At 47.9% G+C, this 23,264-nt stretch overlaps 1 protein-coding gene across 2 annotated transcripts in view; it reads left to right on the top strand.

Annotated features, from left to right (window-relative positions):
* CPXM2 (carboxypeptidase X, M14 family member 2) overlaps positions 1 to 23,264 on the top strand; it is a 146,810-nt gene that overhangs the window by 110,433 nt on the left and 13,113 nt on the right. For both annotated transcript variants that reach the window (XM_088020155.1, XM_088020156.1), the window contains 5 exons: positions 7,683 to 7,771; positions 13,929 to 14,052; positions 15,272 to 15,468; positions 16,474 to 16,653; positions 21,962 to 22,259. In XM_088020155.1, the coding sequence (XP_087876281.1) occupies positions 7,683 to 7,771; positions 13,929 to 14,052; positions 15,272 to 15,468; positions 16,474 to 16,653; positions 21,962 to 22,259 (888 nt within the window). The remainder of the gene's footprint in view (positions 1 to 7,682; positions 7,772 to 13,928; positions 14,053 to 15,271; positions 15,469 to 16,473; positions 16,654 to 21,961; positions 22,260 to 23,264) is intronic.

The raw sequence follows: 23,264 nt of genomic DNA on the forward strand, positions 1-23,264 counted from the left end.
AACTGGGACTAAGTCTTTCCACTCCTGTATCGCCCTTTCTTAAAGCATCCCTGTGAGATGACTCAAGCCCTCCCTGTGTACCTGTGGAAGGTCCTGAGTCTCCTTTCCCCTCCTGCCCCCCGGTATTTCTGGGGGCTGCCTGGGGTGGTCGCCTGCACTTGCCAGGGGGTTGCTTTCTGCCTCCTGTTTCCCGTGCCTTCTCCCAGCGCTGCTCCTCGTCAGCTCACGCCATCATCCCCCTTCCCCCTGGATTTGAGAGCAACAGTCCACAGATGCTGACTCACATGAGGGCTGACTGCTTGAGGTTTGGGGATAAAAACAGGGTTTTGTTATGCTGCACATAACAGAGAACTACACAGACCTGACAGTTAACATTTCAGTCCCTAAGACTCCTGGTCATCCCAGTGGAGGGGATCCATGGCCTGCCGCCATGCTGCTGAGGCTGTGTTCTCTTCTTTCCTCTGCTTCCCATTTCTTGTCTGGCTCTGTCTTCCTCTGACTTCTTGTCTCTTGGGCTTCTGGGTTGGGGAAGGGGAGCGAGTGGGATTGAAATATCATTTCTTTTTTATTTATTTATTTTTAAAGATTTTATTTATTTATTTGACAGAGATAGAGAGAGAGAGAGCACAAGTAAGCAGAGAGGCAGGCAGAGGGAGAGGGAGAAGCAGGCTCTCCGCCGAGCAGGGAGCCCGATGTGGGACTCGATCCCAGGACCCCGGGATCACGACCTGAGCTGAAGGCAGCTGCTTAACCCACTGAGCCACCCAGGCGCCCTATCATTTCTTTCTTTCTTTCTTTTTTTTTTTTTACATCATTAGTTTTCAATATGGTGTTTCATGATTCATTGTTTGTGCATAACACCCAGTGCTCCACGCAGAACGTGCCCTCCTTAATACCCATCACCAGGCCAGCCCATCCCCCCACCCCCCTCCCCTCTAGAACCCTCAGTTTGTTTTTCAGAGTCCATCGTCTCTCATGGTTCGTCTCCCCTCCGATTTCCCTCCTTCATTCTTCCCCTCCTGCTATCTTCTTCTTTTTTTTTTTCTTAATATATGTTGCATTATTTGTTTCAGAGGTGCAGATCTGTGATTCAACAGTCTTGCACAATTCACAGTGCTCACCATAGCACATACCCTCCCCAATGTCTGTCACCCAGCCACCCCATCCCTCCCACCCCCCACCACTCCAGCAACCCTCAGTTTGTTTCCTGAGATTAAGAATTCCTCATATCAGTGAGGTCATAGGATACATGTCTTTCTCTGATTGACTTATTTCACTCAGCATAACACCCTCCAGTTCCATCCACGTCGTTGCAAATGGCAAGATCTCATTCCTTTTGATGGCTGCATAATATTCCATTGTGTATATATACCACCTCTTCTTTATCCATTCATCTGTCGAGGGACATCTTGGCTCTTTCCACAGTTTGGCTATTGTGGACATTGCTGCTATAAACATCGGGGTGCACGTACCCCTTCGGATCCCTACATTTGTATCTTTGGGGTAAATACCTAGTAGTGCAATTCATTTCTTTTTTAGATAGAGACCAGGAACTCCCTCCCCCTCCTTTGTCCCATCCTGGCTTGATGGAGCCTTTTGCCTTTCAAAGCCATGAGTTCCATGAGAAGGACTCTGTTGCTCTCCTGGAATTCACGTGGGCTGCACTCCTTCTTCCTTGTCACTGTTCATCTGCTCTTCCATTGCTGATGCACAGACCCCCCCCGAAGGCGAAGCAAGAGCCATTTGTTGAGTGCCCTTACATGGTCACTGCAGAACAGATGTCATTCTCCCCACTTTTGCCTCCTTTCTTCTTCTCCTGCCCTTGGTTGGACCGTTGGTTCTGTGGCTAACTCATTTCTAAGGTCATCAGTCCGCACGGATGGTGGGAGGGTGAGCGAGAAGATGTCTCATTTCTTCTCATCCTGGTTTTGTTTTGTCCTCTGTGTGTTTCCTGCAGGCTGTGGCTGCTCTCAGGACCTGCTGATGGGGATAAACCTCTACTTCTCCAGAAACCAGAGTGCCTCCCTCTCATGTCTCCCCCTTGTGCAGAGGACTCAGATTTGGGGATGAGAGAGCAGGTCACATGGGGAACCACAGATTTCCCTCCTGCCCTGGGTTCAGGAACACAGCAAGAAGCCTCCCTCTTACTATACCAGAGTAGCTCCGTTCGGCAAGGCGGGCGGTCCTGCCCCGGTGGGCCTTTCTATGGGGCATGCCATGACTGACTGCATTGGGTTGAATAGCGTTCCCCACCCCCGCCAATTCTTGTCCATCGGGGACCTCGGAATGTTATCTTATTTGGAAAGAGGGTTGCAGGTGTGATCAGCTAAGATGAGGGTGGGCCCTAAATCCAGTGACTGGTGTCCTTAGGAAGAGAAAACAGAGACAGAGGGAGAAGGCCATATGACGACAGGGGCAGAGATTGGCATGATGTGGCTACAAAGCCAGGGGTGGCCATCAACTGCCAGAAGCTAGGAGGAGGCCAGGAAAGCTCCTCCCCTCGAACCTTGAGTGTGCACAGCTCCTCCCACACCTTGATTTCAGACCCCTATCGTGCACAACTGCAAGAGGGTACATTTGCTTTAAGCTGCTTAGTTTGTGATACTTTGTTTTGGCGGCCCTAGAAAACTAGTCCACTGGAGACCCAGAGATGGCATAATGTCCCATAATTGTTCTCAGCCCCAAGGATGTGGCTGGCATTCACGACGCCCTCTGCCCTACATTTCCGCCTTCGTTCCACCCTGGTGATAGGGCATAGCATCGCAGCATGAAGTGGGCCCCTTCTCAGAGGTCTCCCAGCCCCAGAAAGTGTTAACTTTTTCGTAAGTAGTCTTTCTTGAGTAACTTGATTGGGATCTCTATCCATCCGTAACCCCATTCATTCATTCCTCACTCCTGCATTCATACATCAGACACGTAGGATGTGCCCGTTCTGAGGCAGGGCCCTGGGATTCTGGGAGAAGACAGACACCTTCACTGCCCCCAGAGCTCTCGCAGTATAACCAGGGAAGCGTGTCAGGCATCCTTACCCCATGGGAACCCCTCTCAGTTCAGGGGGATCCAGCCTTGCTGGGTGCTGCCTCTTCTCCCTGCAACTGAGGGCAATGTGCCCTTACTGAGCTTAAATAAACTCGTGGTTTCTCTTCTTGGTCCAGCCGCTCCATGTTGATTATTGGGGAACTGTAGAAACATCAGCACTTTTGACAACTGTCTTTTCTGGCGATGTGTCTCTGGTGGCTTCCTCGTCTGCAGAGGAGGCAGGCAGCCCTTAAAAAAAAAAAAATGAGGTGAAACTCGTGTAACGTCCAATGAACCATTTTAAAGATACACGTCAGTGGTATTTAGCATATTCACAAGGTGTTGCAATCACCGACTCTGTCTGGTGTCTGAACTTCATCGTGGACCCATAAACCCACCCACCGGGGCCCATCGAGTCATCACTTCCTGACCCCCTCCGCCATCCCTGTGACCTCTAATCTCTGCCTCTATGGATCGCCTGCTCTGGATAGGAATGTCAAAGGCATTGTGAGCCCAGTGATTCTTGATTGCATGTGAGCCTCCTTTCCAGCAAAGATAGCCTCTCCTGTCCCCACTGAACGCCCGCTCCCATCAAGCAAGGTCCCCAAAGCAAGCAAATAGCAAAGCAGAACAGTCCAAGAATCTTGATACCATCCCCCCCACCCCGGATTTCCAGGAATTCGGTTTGATCTGGAATGATCACTGTTGTCTTTTAAAAAGAGCCCCGTGGAGTGAGCTGGCGTGTGTGTGGGGATGGGAAGAGCGGGTGTCCATGGCAGTGAGGAGGCAGGAATGTCCCAGGTTCCTAGCAGTCTTCTAGGGCTGCCGTAAAGAGTGCCCAGACCTGGGTGGTTTGGAACAATAGAAAGTTACTGTCTGAGTCCTGGAGGCCAGAAGTTCTTTTTTTTTTTTTTTAATTTTAAAGATTTTTATTTATTTATTTGACAGAGAGAGACACAGCAAGAGAGAAACACAAGCAGGGGGAGTGGGAGAGGGAGAAGGAGGCTTCCCGCGGAGCAGGGAGCCCGACGCGGGGCTTGATCCCAGGACCCTGGGACCATGACCTGAGCCAAAGGCCGACGCTTAACGACTGAGCCACCCAGGCGCCCTGAGGCCAGAAGTTCTATCTAGAGCTAGGCGTCAGCAGGGCTGGCTCCTTCGAAGGCTGTGAGGGAGAACCTGCTCCCTCTTTCTACCCCAGCTTCTGGGGGGGGGTCACCTCTGGCAGTCTTTGGTTTCCCTGTCTTGTAGATGCATCACCCCATCTGTGCCCTCACCTCCACAGAGCCTTTTCTCTGCATGCTTACCTCTGTGTCTGCACCCGCCCCCCCTTGCTAGAGACACCAGGCATAATGGGTCAGGGCCCGCTCTAATGACCTCATTTTAACTTGCTGACCTCTGTAAAAACCCTCTTTCCAAATAAAGTCCCATCCGGAAGTGCTACGGGTTAGGACTCCAACATGTCTTTTTGGGGGGGACATAATTCAACCCCCACAATGCATACATAATCAGTAGACAAATTCAGGCAAAGCAGGATTTTAAATAGCTGAATAAGAGAAGAAAAGTCAAGGGCATGGTTTTAGGCTCTACACGCCCCGTCGGGAGTTTGTCCCTGTAACTAAGGTGTTGCGGAAGGAATCGGCTGGTGTTCAGGACATATGACGTGTGAAACCACACACTCTAAGGGAAGCAGGAAACTGATTCTCCCAAGCTCCATCTGTGAGGATAAAGGCCTCACAGACTGAATCAGGACTTACGTTTCAAATGTCAGAAGCCCTATTCTAATTAGCTTATGGGGGGAGGGATTTTGGCTCACATAAATGAAAATTCCAGGGATGGATCTGATTCTGACTCTGGCTTCAGGCAAGAATAGGTCTCCCCTATGTCACGGTCTTCTCAGGGAGTCAGGCCTCCCCTTTTGTTCATCTCACAGACAGGGAGACCAACACCCCAAACTCATTCCACCATCTGAGCAACTCCAGGGGAAGGAGACTCTCCTCTTATCTCTGGGAGGAAAGTCGTCTGATTCCCAGCTTGGATCCTAGGATCTTGGGATCACCTCTGAGCCAGTGACTATGGGTAGAGGACGCTGTTTCATGCCTGAACCTCAGTCACATACTCCTAACTGTGCATACTAGGCAAGGCAATTTTATCTGAAACATCTGGAATAGATTCCCCACAGGAAAAGGGGGTCTTTTGCCCACAGAAAGAGGAAGGGGCCAGTAGTTTGACTAATTGCCTGGGATCGCAGACTCCGGGCCCCAGGAGGACCAGATTCGGTTCTTGCTCATCTCTTTACCCGCAGTACTAAGCTCTTAATAGGTTCTCGGTAAAACTTCATCTAATCAGAATCAGTTGATAAAGAATTATTTGCTCCAAATGTGGGCAATGGGAAGTTGTGAAGAATACTGACCTGTGGTTTTGAGATAGTTCTGAAACTTGTACCCTTGTCCTTAGGCAAATTGACTAGTCTTAAGGAAGGCAGAACATTGCCAAACGTGGAGCTCCTTTGTACTTAGAGTTCTGAGTTTTTCTTCAATCCTTTTTAAGAACCTTGAAGGCATAACTTGTGTTTGAAGGCAAAGGGGCTTTAAAGAGTTTTGGAAAGAGGCCCCTGGACTTGGGGAGTGTTGAGTAGCTCTTAGAAAACATCATATGGGTAAACGAAGTGTAAATTAATGTGAAAACTATGCTTTACCTTTGCCTTGAGACATACAGGTTTGGAAACCCAAGGGGAGGCAGCTTGCCTGTGGCCAGCCCACACTCCCAGAAGGAAAGTGCTTGAAATGTGTTGGGGGGGGGGGGGGCTGTGCAAAACCTGATCGGCTTCTGCTCTTTCCTGGACAAAATGGCAGCCTGCCCTCCTACTTTCTCCCTTTCAGGGATAGTCCTTGTTTGTCATGGTATTACTGGCAAATAATACTTTGGTGGATACTAAAATCTGGTTTGTTGGCGTTTGGGTCTCTCTGTGATTTTCAGCGCATTGCATGGAGCCACAGTTCTCAAGGGTGAAGCCAGTGCAGGCGAACCCTGGCAAGGTCGGTTACGGCGGTCATGGCCATGGCTCGGTGGACGGGAGCTGTGTGCAGTGTGCATCCAGGGCCTCGTTCCTGCCGGCAGCGTGCTTGGTTCTTTAACAGAGTGCTCCTCAGACTTCCGAGCCTGTGGAGTCAGCGGGGATTGTTTTTACTGTGGGTTCTGATTCAGTAGGTCTGGGCTGGGTTTACAGGCAGCTGGAGTGCTGGTCTGAGGAGCACCTTTGGTGGCACAAAGCGGGACCCGCGGCTCCTGATACCACTCGGAACAAACGCTCATCCCTCTGTCACCCACCCCTGCCACTGCCTCTGGACTCCCCCTTCGAGCCTCTTGGATCAAACCCACAGCTGCTGTGGCTTCAGCCTTGCCTACAGGGGTCTGGGTTAGGAGAGTCACCTGTCGAAAGCAGTGTGTTCTCTCTACGTCAGGAGCTGGCCAGGATTTCTGTCTTCCTCGTCCAGTTGGAGATGCCATGGGGCTGGCTGCGGCCAGGGAAAGACCTGCGTCCAGGTCCAGGGAAAGCCCTCCAGGTTCACTGAGTGCTCTTCCCCTTTATACTCCTCCTCAGTCTTCTTCCCCAGCCTGTCCTTTGAGGGTCCTCTCTTCTCCTAATTCTGAGGGTCCTTTGTTCTCATAATTATATAAACAACAGGGCTTACATGTATTAAAGGAAAAGGTCAGTTTATGTGGGGAAGAGAATCAAGTCAAGAGCAGACCTCTCCTTCCAGACCCCTGAATCCCAGTCCCCATAGGTGACCAGTGTTAATATAGCCTGATCCTGCCTGTTGGGGTCTCCGGCTCCAACAACAGAAACCCCAGCCCCCCTGGCTTAGTGAGTAAGGGAATTTGACAAGTCACGTGATTGGAAGTAGCTCCTGATGTTGGTGGGGTTCTTTCTGTCCTCTACTCCGGAGAGATTCCCACTCCTCTGTGCCTCCCTCCCATCTGGACCAGGAAGAGTGGCCAGGGTGTGCTGGGCTCTGACTGGTTGCCACCAGTCACGCTGGCTCCCTGGGCTGGGATGCGAGGTCTGTTTCCTGGAAGCTTTGGGGTGATTCCCAAACCACACAGGGTTTCTGTTAGGAAGGATGGAAGTGGACTGAATGCTGGATGAGTAACTAATAGTGTGCACCATACTTCCAGAAGTTTCCATTTATGTATAGAGTTGTGATATTCATTCAGTGATTCATTCATTCACTCACTCATTCATTCAGTGCCAACAGTTTGCCAGGCACATAGATTATTCCAACTAACACCAACCGAGAACCAATGAGGGAAGTACCTTTCTTCCCTGTTTCCGGGTGAAGAAACTAAGGCAGAGACTGCTCCAGGGACTTATCTAAGTTCACACCGCACTTAAGTAGGAGAGTGGAGATTTGAACCAGGCATTCTGGCTCCAGGTCCATCTCCACCACTGGCTAATTCTGACTCCTGAGATGCTTCTCGAAAGTTGGCTGTCTCACCTCTGTGCATATGTTAGAAGCTTGCTTGAGATTGGGTTGTGTCTCCACATGCATCAGGCAACGTGGTCAGCCCTCCTAACCACCCCAGGAAGGCAGGGACTGTTTCCTGACCTTACAAGTAACCGACTTATGTGAGTGAATTCAAAACCGTATTTCTATCCCTAGATCCAAATAACTATTATCATCGAAGGAACGAAATGACCACCACTGATGACCTGGATTTTAAGCACCACAACTATAAGGAAATGCGCCAGGTAAGCTCCAGAATTCTCAAAGAGCATTATATCCTGTGCCCGGAAGAACATAGTTTTTTTTTTGTTTGTTTGTTTTTCTCTCTAGAAATTAGGATAGTGTGTTTGGGATAGGAATCTGAATGGTCCTTTTGGTTTTCTGAAGCCACACCGAATGCTTGTGGTTTCTACATTGAGAATGCCTCACTGGGGTTCCAGTGACCAGAGGAAGGCTCCCTATCCAGCAAATGGTTGAAACAGAATCTGGACCCAGACTTTTCTGATTTAATAATAGTTCTTAAGATTCACTGTGTGTTTGAGTGATAACTGACTTGAGGATGTTAGTCATAGGCAGAGTTAACGAAGAAAAAGGATCTAGAACACCACCGATAAAAGTCATAGCTGGGAGCCTTCATGTAGGACCCATGTTAATTTACTACCTGAGCAGTTTACCTGCATCAGTGTGGTCAGCCCTCCTAACCACCCCAGGAGGGCAGGGACTATTTCCCGACCTTACTGATGGGGAAGCCCAGTCACCAAGGAAATCTAGAACTCTACCCCTTGTTATTCACTCTCTGATTGTCCGTCTTGGTTATGTCATGGAATCACCTGGGGAAATTTGGAAAAATATCTGTACTTGAACCTCACCGCAGGCCACTTTTTAAAGCAGAATCCTTAGGAGGAGGGCCTGGAGGTCTAAATTTTTAAAAGCTCTCCCCGCGTTTCTAACGTACGGCCAGGCTTCAGAACTACTGACTGATACCTTTCTAGATCTTAGGATTTTAGTGCCGTTAGGAGCAAAAGTCCACCCCAGCCGAGATCGTCCCCAGATTTAGTTACAGAAACCAAGTAATTCCGAGCCGTGGACAGTGTTTGCATACTGGGCCCGAAGGGGAGAAGGGACCAGCCATTTATGAGGACAAGCTGAAAGAAGTGTCTGTGCTGAGTGCTTTGCCTATAAAATCCTGTTCAGCCTTTGCCCCCAGCACGGTGCTTGGAATGCTTGGGGGACACTGACAAATGAGAAATCCTTGGATACCTGAGAATCTGTTTGAAGAGACAGAATGGAGAGATATCCCCACGAATGCATTTACAGAACAAGGATTCACCAAGAGCAAATTAGCAAGGCGCAAAGCAAGGGCTCATGGGTGCTGAGAGAAGGAGCCAGAGGCCCAGTCCAAGTGCCGGAGACATTCCTGAGGTCGGAGCAATTAGACTGAGCCCAGAGGCCTCTCCGCCTCATCCCAGGGAATCAACAAGCCCTGTTTGTCTCAATGTCATTTAATCTGAGACACTCCCACAGAGCTTCCAGACACCTGTCAGCTTAGACTTAGAGGTGGAACACGCTAGAGAAATTGTCTTGCTGTCGTGCTCTTTAGAAATCAGGATAATGTGTCTGGACCTGAGGTCTGTGAATCATCCCTGCTGCTCTGCATTCTCTGGCACTCATATGGCTCAGCTCACCCTTCCATTTCACGGAGCACTTGTGGGTTAATTCAGCTTTGCTTACTGCACATCTCGGGATATCTTTGCGAGTCCAGAAACTGGGCAAATATCCACTCAGCTGGTGCAATTAATGTCAAAAGCAATGAATCTAAATGCATTTAAAATGAGCTACTGCACAGAGACTCTGGGTAGCTGGTATCTTTAAATAGTTGTTCCGTGTAGAAAATCGGGGTCCTTGCAGAAAAGGAGAACTAGTGGAGTGTACTTCATTTTCCTGGGCAACTCTGCTCACCATCACTTGGTGATGTAGAGCCAAGGAGACACTTGGAATGGCCAGTGCAGCCCCTGCAGGTGATGGTGGGTGACCCCAGGGCTCCTCAGACCTCAACTGGAAACCGTTCAGGGGAGCATCTATCAATCCCGAAGGGTGTTCAAGCCGGAAGTGATTTGCCATTTGGATTCCTGGCTCCTGGGGATGAAAAAGAAGCCAGCATTTTTAGTAATTCCCCATATGGAGTCTGCTGGGTTACTATAGAAATCTTTCTACTTCAGAAAAAAAAAAATGTTAGTTTATCCTAGTATTGAGAGAGACATTTCCAACCAGCCAACCAACCAACCAACAAACAAACAAAACAATGAGAAACAGCAGCGGAGCAGGAAGAGAAAAGAGAAAATAGAAAAACATGTTGCATGGGAAATGCTGAGAATGTGTGCAGGAAATATTTCCCGAGCACTGACTTAGAAGGTGCTGTTCTCCTGCAGGGGGACCCTGGCGGGTGGACGGGAAGGGAAGGAGACGGCAAAGAGCAGGTTTCGCATCATTGATGTCGCGGGGCAGAGTGAGGCCACCCCTCCTGGAGCACTCCAGCCTTCACAGCATGTGTCACCATTTCTGATTGCTGGGTCACCTCTTTGTCTATACGCATCTCTTTCATTGGGGACCATGAGGGCAGAGACTCTGTCACTTTGTCATAAACCTGTAACGTATACTAGATAAATATATACTTCAGAGGTCTGCCAGGGGAGATTTTTGGGGGATGGGAGGGAGAAGTGACCGGCCCGGTTGGCCTGGTTGGGATGGGCTTTGGATGCACATGGGGTCGGCTATGATCCGGGGCCTTTGGCCAGCCTTGGGCAGGTGGAGACAGAAGGGAGGGCACCCCAGGCAGCAAGAGCAAAGGGGTGGAAGTAGGAGCAGAATGGCACGCTTCTGGAACAGTCTGCTGGGACAGAAGGCTTGCTTGAGTGCTGGGAGAGGCTTTTGTATAGCGTCTGAGAATCAGAGGAGGTTTTATGTGGCAGAGCAGTGTTCTAGGGAGATCCGTCTGGAAGGCTTGTGGGGAGTGGACTGTTGGGGACGGCCGTGGTCCCCAGGAGAGGGGCCACCAGGCCTGAAGACGGATGAGAGAGAGGCAGTTCTGAGGAGGACTGGCTAGTCCTGGGTCTCCTGTTGGAACGAGTTGGGAGAGAGAGAGGGGGGTCTGGCATGCCTCCCAGGAGGGTGGGGTACCATCCACAAAGGGAAGAAAATAAGTGGTTTTGAGGAAAAGGTTCATGATTTGACTTTGATTTCCAGGGCAGCGAAGGCGGGTCAGGGGCGCCAGGCTGTGGGGCACCTGCCGGGGGCGGGGGGGGTGATGGTGGCAAGAAGCCGGGGCAGGGCAGCCCACCAGCGGACCCAGACGAGCCCATCTCCTTAACCCTGGGTGCCTCCTACCACCATTCTCCCCTCCTGCTCTCTGGGATTCCTTCTTCATGGGACCAGATGCTGTGCCTGTTTCTCAGGCAAATGAATAAAGCTGGTGGAAGGGGACTTTTTCTCTTCTCCCTCCACCCTTTTTAAAAAACACTTTAATTCATTGGAGAAACAATACTATGTCAACATCAAATGCAAACCCAAAGTCTAAGGTCCATCTTCCCTCTGCCCACTGCCCTCAAGAATCAGCCGTTTGCATTTTCCCCCATTCCTGTCCGGGGTTTCAGTCTCTACATTCACAGAATTCATTCGATTTTGATGAGAGGATGGTGATAATTTTGCCTTGCTTCCCTCAGTTAATGTTGGATCACGAGCCATTTTCCACGCTTTTGTGGAAAATTGTGATGCTGCAGAACGTCCCAGAGAGCAGATGGAGTGTGCTCTTGCCCGCTGCCTTGTGCCCTGGAGCACTGGGACATCTCCCGGCTTAGTGTCCCCGGGGAGAGGGTGAAGCCACCACAGCAAGTGCCATGTACCTGTCATTGTAGCACCCTTTATGCAGAAGTCCCTTCCTGTATATTGCTGGAAACTGAATTGCTAGAGAAAAGGGCTCTGTTTCTCCCGCAGAGGAGGAGGGAAGCAGCAGAGCCTAGGTTTTAGTAGATACGAGGCTGGCAAAGTGTATTCCCATCTCAGGGATGAGGAAACAGAGTTTCAATGAGGCTCAGACTCTGCAAACCCACACGCTCTCTAGGTGATCGATCTCAACGTGGTTTCATTATCACCACCCCACCCCCAGGAGGCTTTTTAGACACTTTCTTAATTATCCTCTGCGCATTATATTAAATATTAACGAGTAAGATTTTTGTTGGGTTAGGGCTGAGCTTTGGAGGGCCACAAAGCATTGTGATGTGTGAGACCTTTAGCCCCAGACAACCAGTTTTTGCCTCTTGGGGGGTGATGTTGCCCCCACTGAGAATGCATGCTCTGAGGCCAGGAAGAAGTTCTAGTCTTTACTGTCACTTTAACCATCAAGACTGCAACTCCAGTAAGACATCTTTGACTCTTTTCGGGAATAAGCAAGGTGGGTCACCAGCTAGGTCGTTAATGGGGCTGGTGGCCACTGGGGAAACCCTTCCTGGCATTTCAGGGAGAATTTCTTTCTGTGCAGAGAGAACTGGAAAGAACCTCAAATGCCTGTGTCCTCATTCTCATGTGTAAAGGTGCTCATGACACCACAGCACATGGAGGGAATGTGGCTGGGAGGAAAACGCTAGGATGGCTGGGGTATAAAAAGGTGACTGGTGAGTCACGGCTGAGGCTGTCCCATACCGAGAGATGTCTCCACGGCTAAGTGTGCGTCCAACGGAAGGTGGAGTTTGTGCTCCAGTGTCAAGGTCCTGATCTCAAACACAGGTGGCATGTTGCTCCTGCAGCTGATCAGACGGAGGAGGAGGGTAGGCATTAAGTGACAGCCAAGCTGTGTGCTGGATGGTTGTGTTTGTTGCCTAGTTTAAGGATGACTGGAGGGGCTGTGTCTGCAGAACTAGTCATTGATCTGAACCAAGGCAGTGGACCATCTGCTGCTCAGGATTTGCTGAGGTTGATGGTGGTAGATGAGGATGACTGCAGTCTGCAGGGACTGGTACGTGGGACCCTAAATCAGATGGCGATTGTGCTGTGGCCATCTTCAGAATGGTCATGGCGTGCAGCTGACAAAACGGGCAGCAGAGATGTGCTGGTGTTCATTGCTTTGCTGCACCTTCAGGGACACAGAAGAGCCCTGAGTCCACAGCACCTGGTACCAGCTGGGTGACCCTGGGCAAATCATTAATGGTTCTCGAGCCTCAGTCTCCATATCTGTAGAATGGGGACAATCACCTCTGCCTTACTTACTTCACCTGCAGGTCATGACAGTGAAAATCAGTGAAGAGATAGAATGTGTGGCTAATGCAATAGTTGACATTATTAGTGACACTATGTCCCTTGGGAAGATGTGGTGCTGTGCACGTGGTCCCACTTCAACCCTGCAGCATGTTATGTGTCCCCATGGTGATGGGCGTACAAGCCGTGGTTCCCTCACGTGCTGTCTCTCCACTGATGGCGGGCCTCTGCTTTTGCCCTGTTGTGGACGAGAGTCCCCAACAGCCCCCCCCCCCATTCCTCTCAAGGGCAGCCTGTACTCCTGTGACCAGCAGAGCCCTCCTTACCTCCTTTGGCAGCTCATCTCATCCCTTCAGACCGAAGCTCTCGGTCTAACGAGCTCAACTTTAAATGTAAAATTCAGGAAATAACACATATCGATTTTTACTTCCTCATCAAAGCCTGCTTTCCCCACCTTTTCACCACGTGATGCGCCATTATCATGGCTTCCCTGCAGCCCCTTACTTAGCATCAGTGAACTGGGTCATCAGATGACTCCCCTCTGTTTTGCACCGTAAGCTCCAGGAGGGTGGAAGCTGTGTCTTCCCTCAGCCTGACACACCAAAGATGCTCATTAAATTATGAGAAAAAATTGATATTTGGTAATAAATATTTATTTAGGCAGGGTTATGGAGAGCAAAGGCTCAATCTGTCCCTTAAAAGATCTGTAGTCTTGGGGCGCGTGGGTGGCTCAGTTGGTGAAGCGTCTGCCTTTGGCTCAGGTCATGGTTCCAGGGTCCTGGGATCGAGTCCCGCATCGGGCTCCTTGCTCAGCGGGGAGCTTGCTTCTCCCTCTGCCTGCAGCTCCCCCTGCTTGTGCTCTCTCTCTCTGTCAAATAAATAAACATAATCTTAAAAAAAAAGCATCTGTAGTCTAGCGAGGAGACAAAAATAAAACAGGAAACCACAATAAAAAGGTAAGCCCACAGCCAAGGAAGGTGAGAATCACAACCCGAAGAGAACATTCCAGGTGGAGGGGATAGCCCTGGTGTTTGGGGAGGGTGAGGGCATGCAGGGGGGCTGTGGGAGGGGACCAGCGGGTGCTATCTTGGGAGCTCTGTGCCTTTAGAGCACGACCATCATTGCTTAGAGCCTTAACTCCATTCTGTTTTTCAGCTGATGAAGGTTGTGAACGAAATGTGCCCCAACATCACCAGAATTTACAACATTGGCAAGAGCCACCAGGGCCTGAAGCTGTATGCCGTGGAGATCTCTGACCACCCTGGGGAGCATGAAGTCGGTGAGGTTACCCCTCTGTGAGGCACCTGTCCCTCCATGTCTTGTGCCTTCTTAAAGAGCCAGGAGATGGCTCCCCTCTGTGAGAACGTTCATGAAACAGGCCAGGCGCTGTCCACTCACCACTCTCTCACACAGAGTCTGCCAGTTTTGGTTCCGTGACGCTCTTATCTTGTGATATGGGCTGTTGACTTATTTAAGGTAGAGATACCTTCCTTTTCTCCAAATGAACCACATTTAATTCTATTCTCCAGGTCTGAGGCCAGTCACACTGGCCAAAGGAAAAAGTGGCCAGAGTTGGTTAGGACTGAATCCTTTTATAGAAGAACGTTCTGGACTTAAGTTATTAATGGCTTAAGTTAGAGGGAGGTCCCCTATTTTTTTTTTTATTTAATTCTACTTTCGAGCATTTCCTATCTTCAGCCATTTCTCATTCAGTCCCTCTGGAACCTGGATTCTCCTCCAGGTCAGAGGGGCTGCTCAGGTTTTCTTTTTGGTAAATCTACGAGTCCTTTAGAAATCCACCGATGATTAAGTCTGAGATTTGTCTGCTTCATTCAACTCTAAATTTGTCAGTATTCCAGGAGTTCCTCTTAGGAGTTTCTTTGAAAGGGTAAGGGCTTGATCTGCAGGTAAAAATCACATTTCCTTAAAAGCAGTAGCTTTGCCAGTGAGAGAAGAAGTATTGTCAGCCCATGCTGGGCACTGATAAGCCCCAACACTGGAAAAGCTGAGCTCAGAAGAGGAAAACCTCAAAGGCAGCCAGCCCCCTTACAAAATTGTGTCGGTGTTGATGTCCCCTGCTGATCTGTTTTCTGCTTCTATTTATCCATCTTTGTGTCCTTGTAAGATTTAATAGGACCTTCTTTTGAGAAGAACGATTGCCTCCCAAAAGAGAAAAATCATTGTTATGGCTTGTGTTTCATTTGTAAATTTTAAACCCTACGCACTGTGTTACTTTCTCCATTCTTGTTAAATAAAAATAAACATGATTACTCAGGGGCTGGTATCATCTAAGAGTTTTCTACACATTTTCTTATATGCCTATTTGGGAATTAAAAAAAAAGTATAGTGATATAATTTGGGGGGGCCTATTTGAAAGAAGAGATAGGGTAGAATTGTAAGTTGATATTACTCAGAGGTTTTTTAATCCTAAATGGTAAGGGCTGTCCTGCTAGAAGCATCGATATGAACCTGTATTTTTTTCCCGTCTTTGAGTAAAGGTGAGCCGGAGTTCCACTACATCGCAGGGGCCCACGGCAACGAGGTGCTGGGCCGAGAGCTGACCTTGTTGCTGATGCAGTTCCTGTGCCAAGAGTACTTGGCCCGCAACGCGCGCATCGTCCGCCTGGTGGAGGAGACCCGGATTCACATCCTCCCCTCCCTCAACCCCGATGGCTATGAGAAGGCCTATGAAGGGGTAATGATGCTGTTCCTCTTGGTCAGGGCAGCCCGTAGGCCCCAGCCGCAGAGCACGCTGGGCCACGAGTCAATTTCTGTTCCGTATCACTGGCTTCCCTTTCAGTGTCTCTCTGCTGAGGCAGGGAAACTCACAGGGCTCGTGAAAGATGCAAAGCAGGAATTGAGAATCGTGGGTACCCGAGAGGTAGACATGCCAACAAACTGGAAAAAGTGAACATGAAGGAATAATACTGGTTGCATTTTCAGTGATCACAACAGAACAGAATAAAAATAACACTGAACATTGATGGAGCACATAATCAAAGCAGGCCTTCAATTCACTTGTTGCCTATAATTCTTTCAGTACTCCGAGAAGAGTTGTTTTTATTATTCTGATATATTGTTTACATTTCATGTTCTAATTATGACGTAGAGTTTGTGTAGGTTATAGTTATGTATAGGCTATTATTAGTATTATCTGGGAATAAAGTGGAAAACTGTGCTTGGTACCCATCACACGCATGCCTTATAATACAGAATTGTGGTTGTGTTTATGGGTACAGAGTTGGCTAGGGATTTTCAGTGCCCGATTTGCAGGATCCGTTGGTCAGGGATTTGCAAGCCCGACTCATGGGCGTGGCAGGGAGAATAAGTTAACACGGTGGTGGTTGATTTTGCAATGCCGGACTCTTGGATTCATTCCTACACAGAGTTTCATCTGACCAGTCTAGAAGCTCTCTGGGGGTGGGGGGTAGGGGAGAAGAAATTTTAATACTTCTTGAACACTGCCATGTGACTGGGGTGAGGCTCTGCATTCCCTCTTGGGGTGATTTGGCGATATTACCCACCACCCACCAAGTAGTACTAGAAGATGCTTCAGTGTTCTGGGTGCTGTCTTTGGGCCAGAGGGCCATGAGGCTTAGAGACACACCCAGGTGGGGATGGTGGGCGTGGAGACGGGGACGTCTTGTGTGAGAGAAGTCTGGAAGCCTGTGGGTCCCTCACGCTTGGAATTGTCCCCCAGGGCTCGGAGCTGGGTGGCTGGTCCCTGGGGCGCTGGACCCACGATGGCATCGACATCAACAACAACTTTCCCGACTTAAACACGCTGCTCTGGGAGGCAGAGGACCGACAGAACATTCCAAGGAAAGTTCCCAATCACTATATTGCAATCCCTGAGTGGTTTCTGTCTGAAAATGCCACGGTGAGTAAAAATACCCCGTCATCTGCAGAGCAGTGGAAGGCCAAAGTTAACACCCGCTGGTATTTGCGGAGGATCTGACATTTAAGAACAAGACAAAACTATTTTTTTTTTCTTTCATGTTTTCTCCTAAAGTGGGGAAGTGTGCTAGATAATAACTACCTTTAAAGTTTACATTTGTGGATATTCTTCATAAAAGAGAAATCGTTGAATTAGATTTCTTTACAACCACACAGGGCTTTAAAAACAACAACAACAAAAAAAGCCAAAAACCCTGCCCCTGAATTCTACGTGGTCATTACTATCCTTACTACCCTCAGCTTTGGCAGTGCTATGGAATTGCTATGAAATTGTCCTTAGACCTTATTGATTGCTTGAGAGATCTTAATTTTATTTTAATAAATCCCCACGGATTATTACATGTCATGCTTCTTTGGAAAGAAAAAAAAATGCATTGAATGAGAAATGTTCCCCCCAAATTTTCCAGTCTTCTTTTGCAAAGAATATATGTTGGAGAAAGAATTTTCACAAAATTTTGCATGCCTTTTATTGCCTCCCCTGCCCATAGTCATCTACCTCTTTACCCCTGACCTCTGATAGTATATGTCCTTCAGGAGGGCTGTCTTGATTGCTTGTATGAGTTAGGGTTAGGTTCAGTGGGAACAATGGAAAAACCAAAATGGCAACAGCTTAATGAGGGAGAAGTTTGTTTGTTTGTTTATTTATTTATTTATTTATTTATTTATTTATTTATTTATATATAGAAGGACCCTAAAGGCAGATGATAGAAGCCCGGCCAGATAGAAGCCCCATGAGCATCAGGAACCAATGATTTGTCTGTCTTTCTGCCTCTGCCATGTTAGCATGTGACTTCCATTCTCAAAATCCAGGATGGCAGTGGGTCCAGCTGTCATCTCTGTGAAGGAAGAGGGAAACAAGAGTTCAGAAAACCAAAAAGAAAAAAGATCCTCCTCTTAGATAATTCAGTTAATTTTAAGAGTCATTCCTAGATTTCCTCCATAATACTTACGCTTCAATCTCATTGGCCAGAATTTAGTCAAAACATGCTATCAACCCACTGCGGGGAAGGCCGGAAAATGCTATGTTTTAGGCAAGCACATTGCGAGCTCAAGAAAACAAAAATAAACATAACGAGCTTCTGTTCCTGAGGAATCAAGGAAGACATGATGAATGGATAGAAGGCAACTCCCCCGCTCTGCCTTGGGGCTCCAGCCCACCGCGTGGGTGGGTACCACTTATTGGAGGAAGGCCAGCATGGTTGCCTCATTTAGGGATATGCGGGATGGTGTTATCCAGGTCCTCAAGAAGCAACCAGTCAAGTGATGTAGACAGACAGTGGCAGTATCTGTGGTGTGGTTAGGGTGCCCATGGGCAGCTTATGGGGGGGTAGAGGGTTCAGGGCCTCTGAGTCTTCTGCATTCTCTCTCATATTTCCTAATTCCATCCTATACAATCCCCTACACACACACACACACACACACACACACACACACACACACACACACACATATTTTGCTTTCAGACTATTGTACTAATGACATCTGGTAAAGCTGAGAATTCAAGTGATGTTATAATTTGGGAACTCTTGGACCAGAATTGGAATATGGTTGCCAGCGTTCTTGGCCCTGAGGCTATGAGAAATAAGGAATTCTTCATAGCCGTAGAAGGTCCTTGGATATCAGTCTTTGCTTTAAGACTTGAACTTAGCTTTCTGAGCTTGTTTTTGGGAAACACATGGGGAATTACACAGATCTGCCACCGCAAATATCTTTTTCAATTGTGGTTACATTAGATAAGCAGTCAGCAAAGATAAAGACCTGAAGAGCAGTCAACAGGCTTGACATAGTGATCTATAAGAAGTCTACAACCACTAGGTAGATGATAATATATTCTCCTGAGTAATCCCCGGAGTGTTTTCAAAAATTGACAATGCTCTGGGCTGTAAAGGAAATCTCACCCAGTTTCAGAGAATACGAGTCAGACCATGATGCTCTCACCAACGTACAGTTCAACCAAAGACAGTAATAAGGTTAATGAAAATATCACCACGTCTTTAGAAAATAAAAAAAAAAATACTTCTAGAAATGAGTCAAAGAGAAAGACCGTATTGGCAACTAAAAAATAATCGGAGCCCAACAGTAATGAAAACGTTACAAATCAAAATTTGCAGAGGGCCACAGAAATTCCTGTGCTTTCAGGAATTTTATACCTTTCAGTGATTATATTCCAAAGAAGAAAGGCTAAAAAATAGGTAAAGAAACTAGCACAGGAATAACAGAAGAAACCCCCCAAAATGTATAAAGATTGTGATAAAAAAATAAGAGTATAAATCAATGAAGTGATAGAAAACCAAGAAGAAAATTACGAAGGGATCTGTCTGTAGAAAGAATCATTTGATAAGATTTAATAATCACTCCCAGTAAAATCTCTTAGTGAATCTTTATAATACGGAAAACTAGTTTCAGGGTGAAGAAGGCTATTTTAAAAGACATTAGTCAATTAGTCATAAAATAAAAGATTAATAAACTCAACTACCTCAAAATAAGAAAGCTTGCTCATCAAAAATTTTAAAAACTGTAACAGAGAAGCTGAAAACCGAGAGAAATTATTTGCAAAATAGGTAATTGGAAAAGAATGAGACCTTTAAAATACATAAAGAAGAACAAATAAGAAAAATATAAACGGCTCAATAGAAAAATGGTATAAGAATATGAAGAGGCAATTTGTGGAAGAGGAAACATGGTTAATAAACACGAAAATATGTTCAGCCTTACTAGTACTAAGGAATGCAAATAAGAGAACATTTTACACCCACTGGCTGGCAAATTAAGAAGTCTGACAGTAGTTGGGCGTTGGAGAGGATGTGGGGCCAGTGGATCTCTCATGCATTGTGGGTGCAAGTGTAAATTAGCACCGTGACTTTGGAAAATAATTTGATTATCTTGTAAAGTGGAATATGTGTATTTCCTATGACTTTGCAGTCCCACTTCTGGCGATTTATGCAAGATAAATTTCAGCACACATATACCAGAAGAAAGCTCAAAGCAACGCTGTTCAGTCCAGCAAAAAATTGAAAATTACCTGTTTGCCCACCATCACAAGGACAGATAAATGATGACATTGTCATACCGAAGTGGAAAAGACTGAGCTACAGCTTTGGGCAGTTGGGCAACAATGCAGAGATACACCTTGGAAACATGAATGGAGAGAAAAAAATTGCAGAAGACAACAATCAGTATGGTTACCCCCCCTTTTTTTAAAGAGCAAAAACAAGTAAAACCAAATAATGTATTTTTAAGCACACACATAGAGGATAAAATAAAAAGAACGAGAATCATATCATTGAGGATACAGGGGTTACCTCCGAGTGGGAAGCGGGGCAGGGGAGTCACATATTACACAGAAATTGTCCGTAAGATCTGGTTTTGGGCACGGATGGTGGGTTTATGGGTGTTTATTGTATCTACATAGAGAAGAGGACATGCATGGATCAGCGATGATACTGTGTCATGAGCCAAGTTCTACAACAAGTAGTCCCGTCCAGGGCCCCTGATGTGTTTAGGAATAAAAACAAAACTTAATCCTAAGTCAATTTCATTCCTCAGTCAACTTTCTGTACTGCACAGCTAAGCCATTTCGAGTGTTTATTCCTTTTCCATTATCAAATTTTCTTCTGCTGAAATTCTCTTCATAGGAATCAGTAACTTAGGATAAATAATTGAATTCGTATCAGTATTGACCATGTCAGGCTTTCTAATTTTTGCTTCTAACATCGTGAGTTCCTTCCTTCCTCCCTCCCTCCCTCTCACTCTTTCTCTTTCTTTCTTTCTTTCAACTTTTTATCATAAAAAAAAAAATGCCAATCATATGGAATTGGAGCAAAAGCTTTCAGGCCCCCCGTGTGCCCATCTCACCTTCAACACCTGTCCGTTCTCGGTCCATCTACATCTGCACCCACTTTCTCCTCCTTCCCAGAATTACTGAGGCAAATCCCAGGGGTGGTGTCATTTCATTTGCAAATATTTCAGTAAGTATCTCTAAAAGTTCAGAGCCTCTTTTAAAACCATGAACAATTACCATTATTATATCAAAATCAATTATTTTTTAGTATTATGAAATATCCAGGCAGGGTTCACGTTTGCCCTATTACCATTCTCTCTCTCTTTTTTAAGATTTATTTATTTGTTTTAGAGAGAGAGGGAGGGGGAGGGGCAGAGGGAGAGAGAGAATCTCGAGCAGTCTCCCCACTGACCGTGGAGCCCTTTGTGGGACTTGATCTCAAGACCCATGAGACCACGACCTGAGCCCAAATCAAGAGTCGGCCGCTTACCCGACTGAGACACCCAGGTCTGTTTAAATCAGGAGCCAACTAAAGCTCCCTCATTGTGATCGGTGCACCGGCTTTCCAGTCTCCTTTAACCCGAAGCTTTCTCCTGTTTCACTTCCTGCCTTTTATCCTCGCAGTTTTGCTGTTGTTCAGCTCGTTGCTTATCTCGTAACAACTAGGTTGTCAGCAGCTAGATTAGATCGTCTTGTCGCGTTTTCCACCGTCTGGGTGCTGCCAACTATATACCTACCGTGTCATGTAACCTCTGCCTCTGTGTTTCCCGTAAATTGGCATGAGATGTAGAATGGACTGGGCTCCACGGAACAGGGTCGGCAAGCTACAACCTGTAGGTGGGCTACTTCCCACCCAGGTTTGTTGGTGTAAATGGTGTTTTATTGGAACACCATTCGCATATTGTCTCTGGTGCTTCCCCAGCTACTAGGACAGAGTTGGGTAGTTGGGACAGAGACTGCAGGGCCCTCAAAACCTCAAGTATTTCCCATCTGGTCCTTTGCAGAAAAAGGCTGCCGGCCCCCAGATTAGAGGCTTGGTCATTTTCCGGGTTGATGTTTTTCTTTGAGGTGTATGTCCTTCCCTCGGGAGACACATTCTGTTGGTTTTCTCTCTTTCTCTGCGCTCTCTGGAGCCAGGGATGAACATGCCTGGCCCATTGATTCATTGGAGTTGCCATAGTGTTGATACGCTAACTCTGTCTTTCCCTCTGGGCATTAACTGGAACATTCCTGCAAAAAAGAAACTTCCCTAGATTTCTCTTTTTTTATCCATGATTTGCACAAAGTCCAGTTTTCCTCGGACCGATTTTGAAATTCTACATTTTTCCTACAAGTATTCCATAAAATGGTGGCTCTTTCAACTACGCTCCTGTTTGGAAAGTAGGACGAGACTGCAGTTTCCTTCTGATTTTTATTTCTCGAAGCCTGCCTAAATTCGCCATGTTTGCAGGTGGCGGTAGAGACCAGGGCTGTCATAGCCTGGATGGAAAAAATCCCCTTTGTCCTGGGCGGCAACCTTCAGGGCGGCGAGCTGGTGGTGGCGTACCCCTACGACATGGTGCGGTCCCTGTGGAAGACACAGGAGCCCAGCCCCACGCCCGATGACCACGTGTTCCGCTGGCTGGCTTACTCCTACGCCTCCACACACCGCCTCATGACCGATGCCCGGCGGAGGGTGTGCCACACAGAGGACTTCCAGAAAGAGGACGGGACCGTCAATGGGGCCTCTTGGCACACTGTCGCCGGAAGTAAGTCTCTGGGGGGCCTTGCTGTCGTTGTGCAGCCAAATGTGGCGGTGGACGACTGGGACAGGGAGGGACCCAGCCGTCCCTTATCATTTGTCATGGGATAGTAGCGACTGTAGTCTGGCTTGGACAGGGTGCCAGCACTCTGCGCACACTCCTCCTTCATCCTTCTGATAGTCTTGGGGTGTGTGGCTACTCCCCGTTTTATGAACAAGATCACCAGGGCTTGAAGATCCGAAGGGATCTCTCTAAGCAAGAAAGGGGGCAGAGCTGCGTCTGCTTGGCCTGCTCTCAGCACCAAGCCATTCAGATTCTGTAGGGTCAGAGATGGGTAAATGTAGACTTGCGTGGAAGTATCAGACCAAAAACAAACCCAGCCGAGGGGCAGAGAGCATGTGTGTGTTGGTGCTGGGGCTGGGTGTTTTTACCCAGAGCCGTGCCCATCATGCGGGTGTCCCATGCTGTAGGTGCCCAGAAGGGCCGGGCATCGATCCCACGCTCAGGTGTGAAGTGACTCCAAGCTGCGGGTGTGTCCTGAGGCCCGATGTGTGGTGAACACTGTTTCACACACCTCCCATCTGCTGGAGGTCAGTGGCCCGGCCTCCCAGGCGGACCAGGGCATTTGGTCGAAGCCCGCCTGTGTGCGATGCGGGGAGTATACGGTTTTGCTCCTGGCATCCACACAGGACCAGAGGGGCCACCAGCAGGGACTTCGGGAATTCCTTCATAGCAGCCACAGAGGACCCCGGGGTCCCATTTCAGGATAAGCTTTCTTTGCTGCGTCTGGGACGTGCCGGCCCAGGGCTCCCAGACGAGGAGAGATGAGGGTGTCACATTTCCTAAGGTCCCTCAGCTTTGGGATGGCAAGACCCCAAGCATGATGCTCACTGCTTATTTTCTTGACTTTGTTAGGGTTGTCGAACCACCGATGAGTTTGAAAAACGTTCCATGTCAGCTAGACCTAGATTCACATTCCAGTTCATCCCTCAGATGCTGTATGACCCCTGG

This window comes from Eumetopias jubatus, unplaced genomic scaffold, assembly GCF_037043125.1.
Source record: "Eumetopias jubatus isolate StellerSeaLion01/CBP00866 unplaced genomic scaffold, mEumJub1_p1.0 scaffold_17, whole genome shotgun sequence".
In the NCBI taxonomy this organism is placed as follows: domain Eukaryota; kingdom Metazoa; phylum Chordata; class Mammalia; order Carnivora; family Otariidae; genus Eumetopias; species Eumetopias jubatus.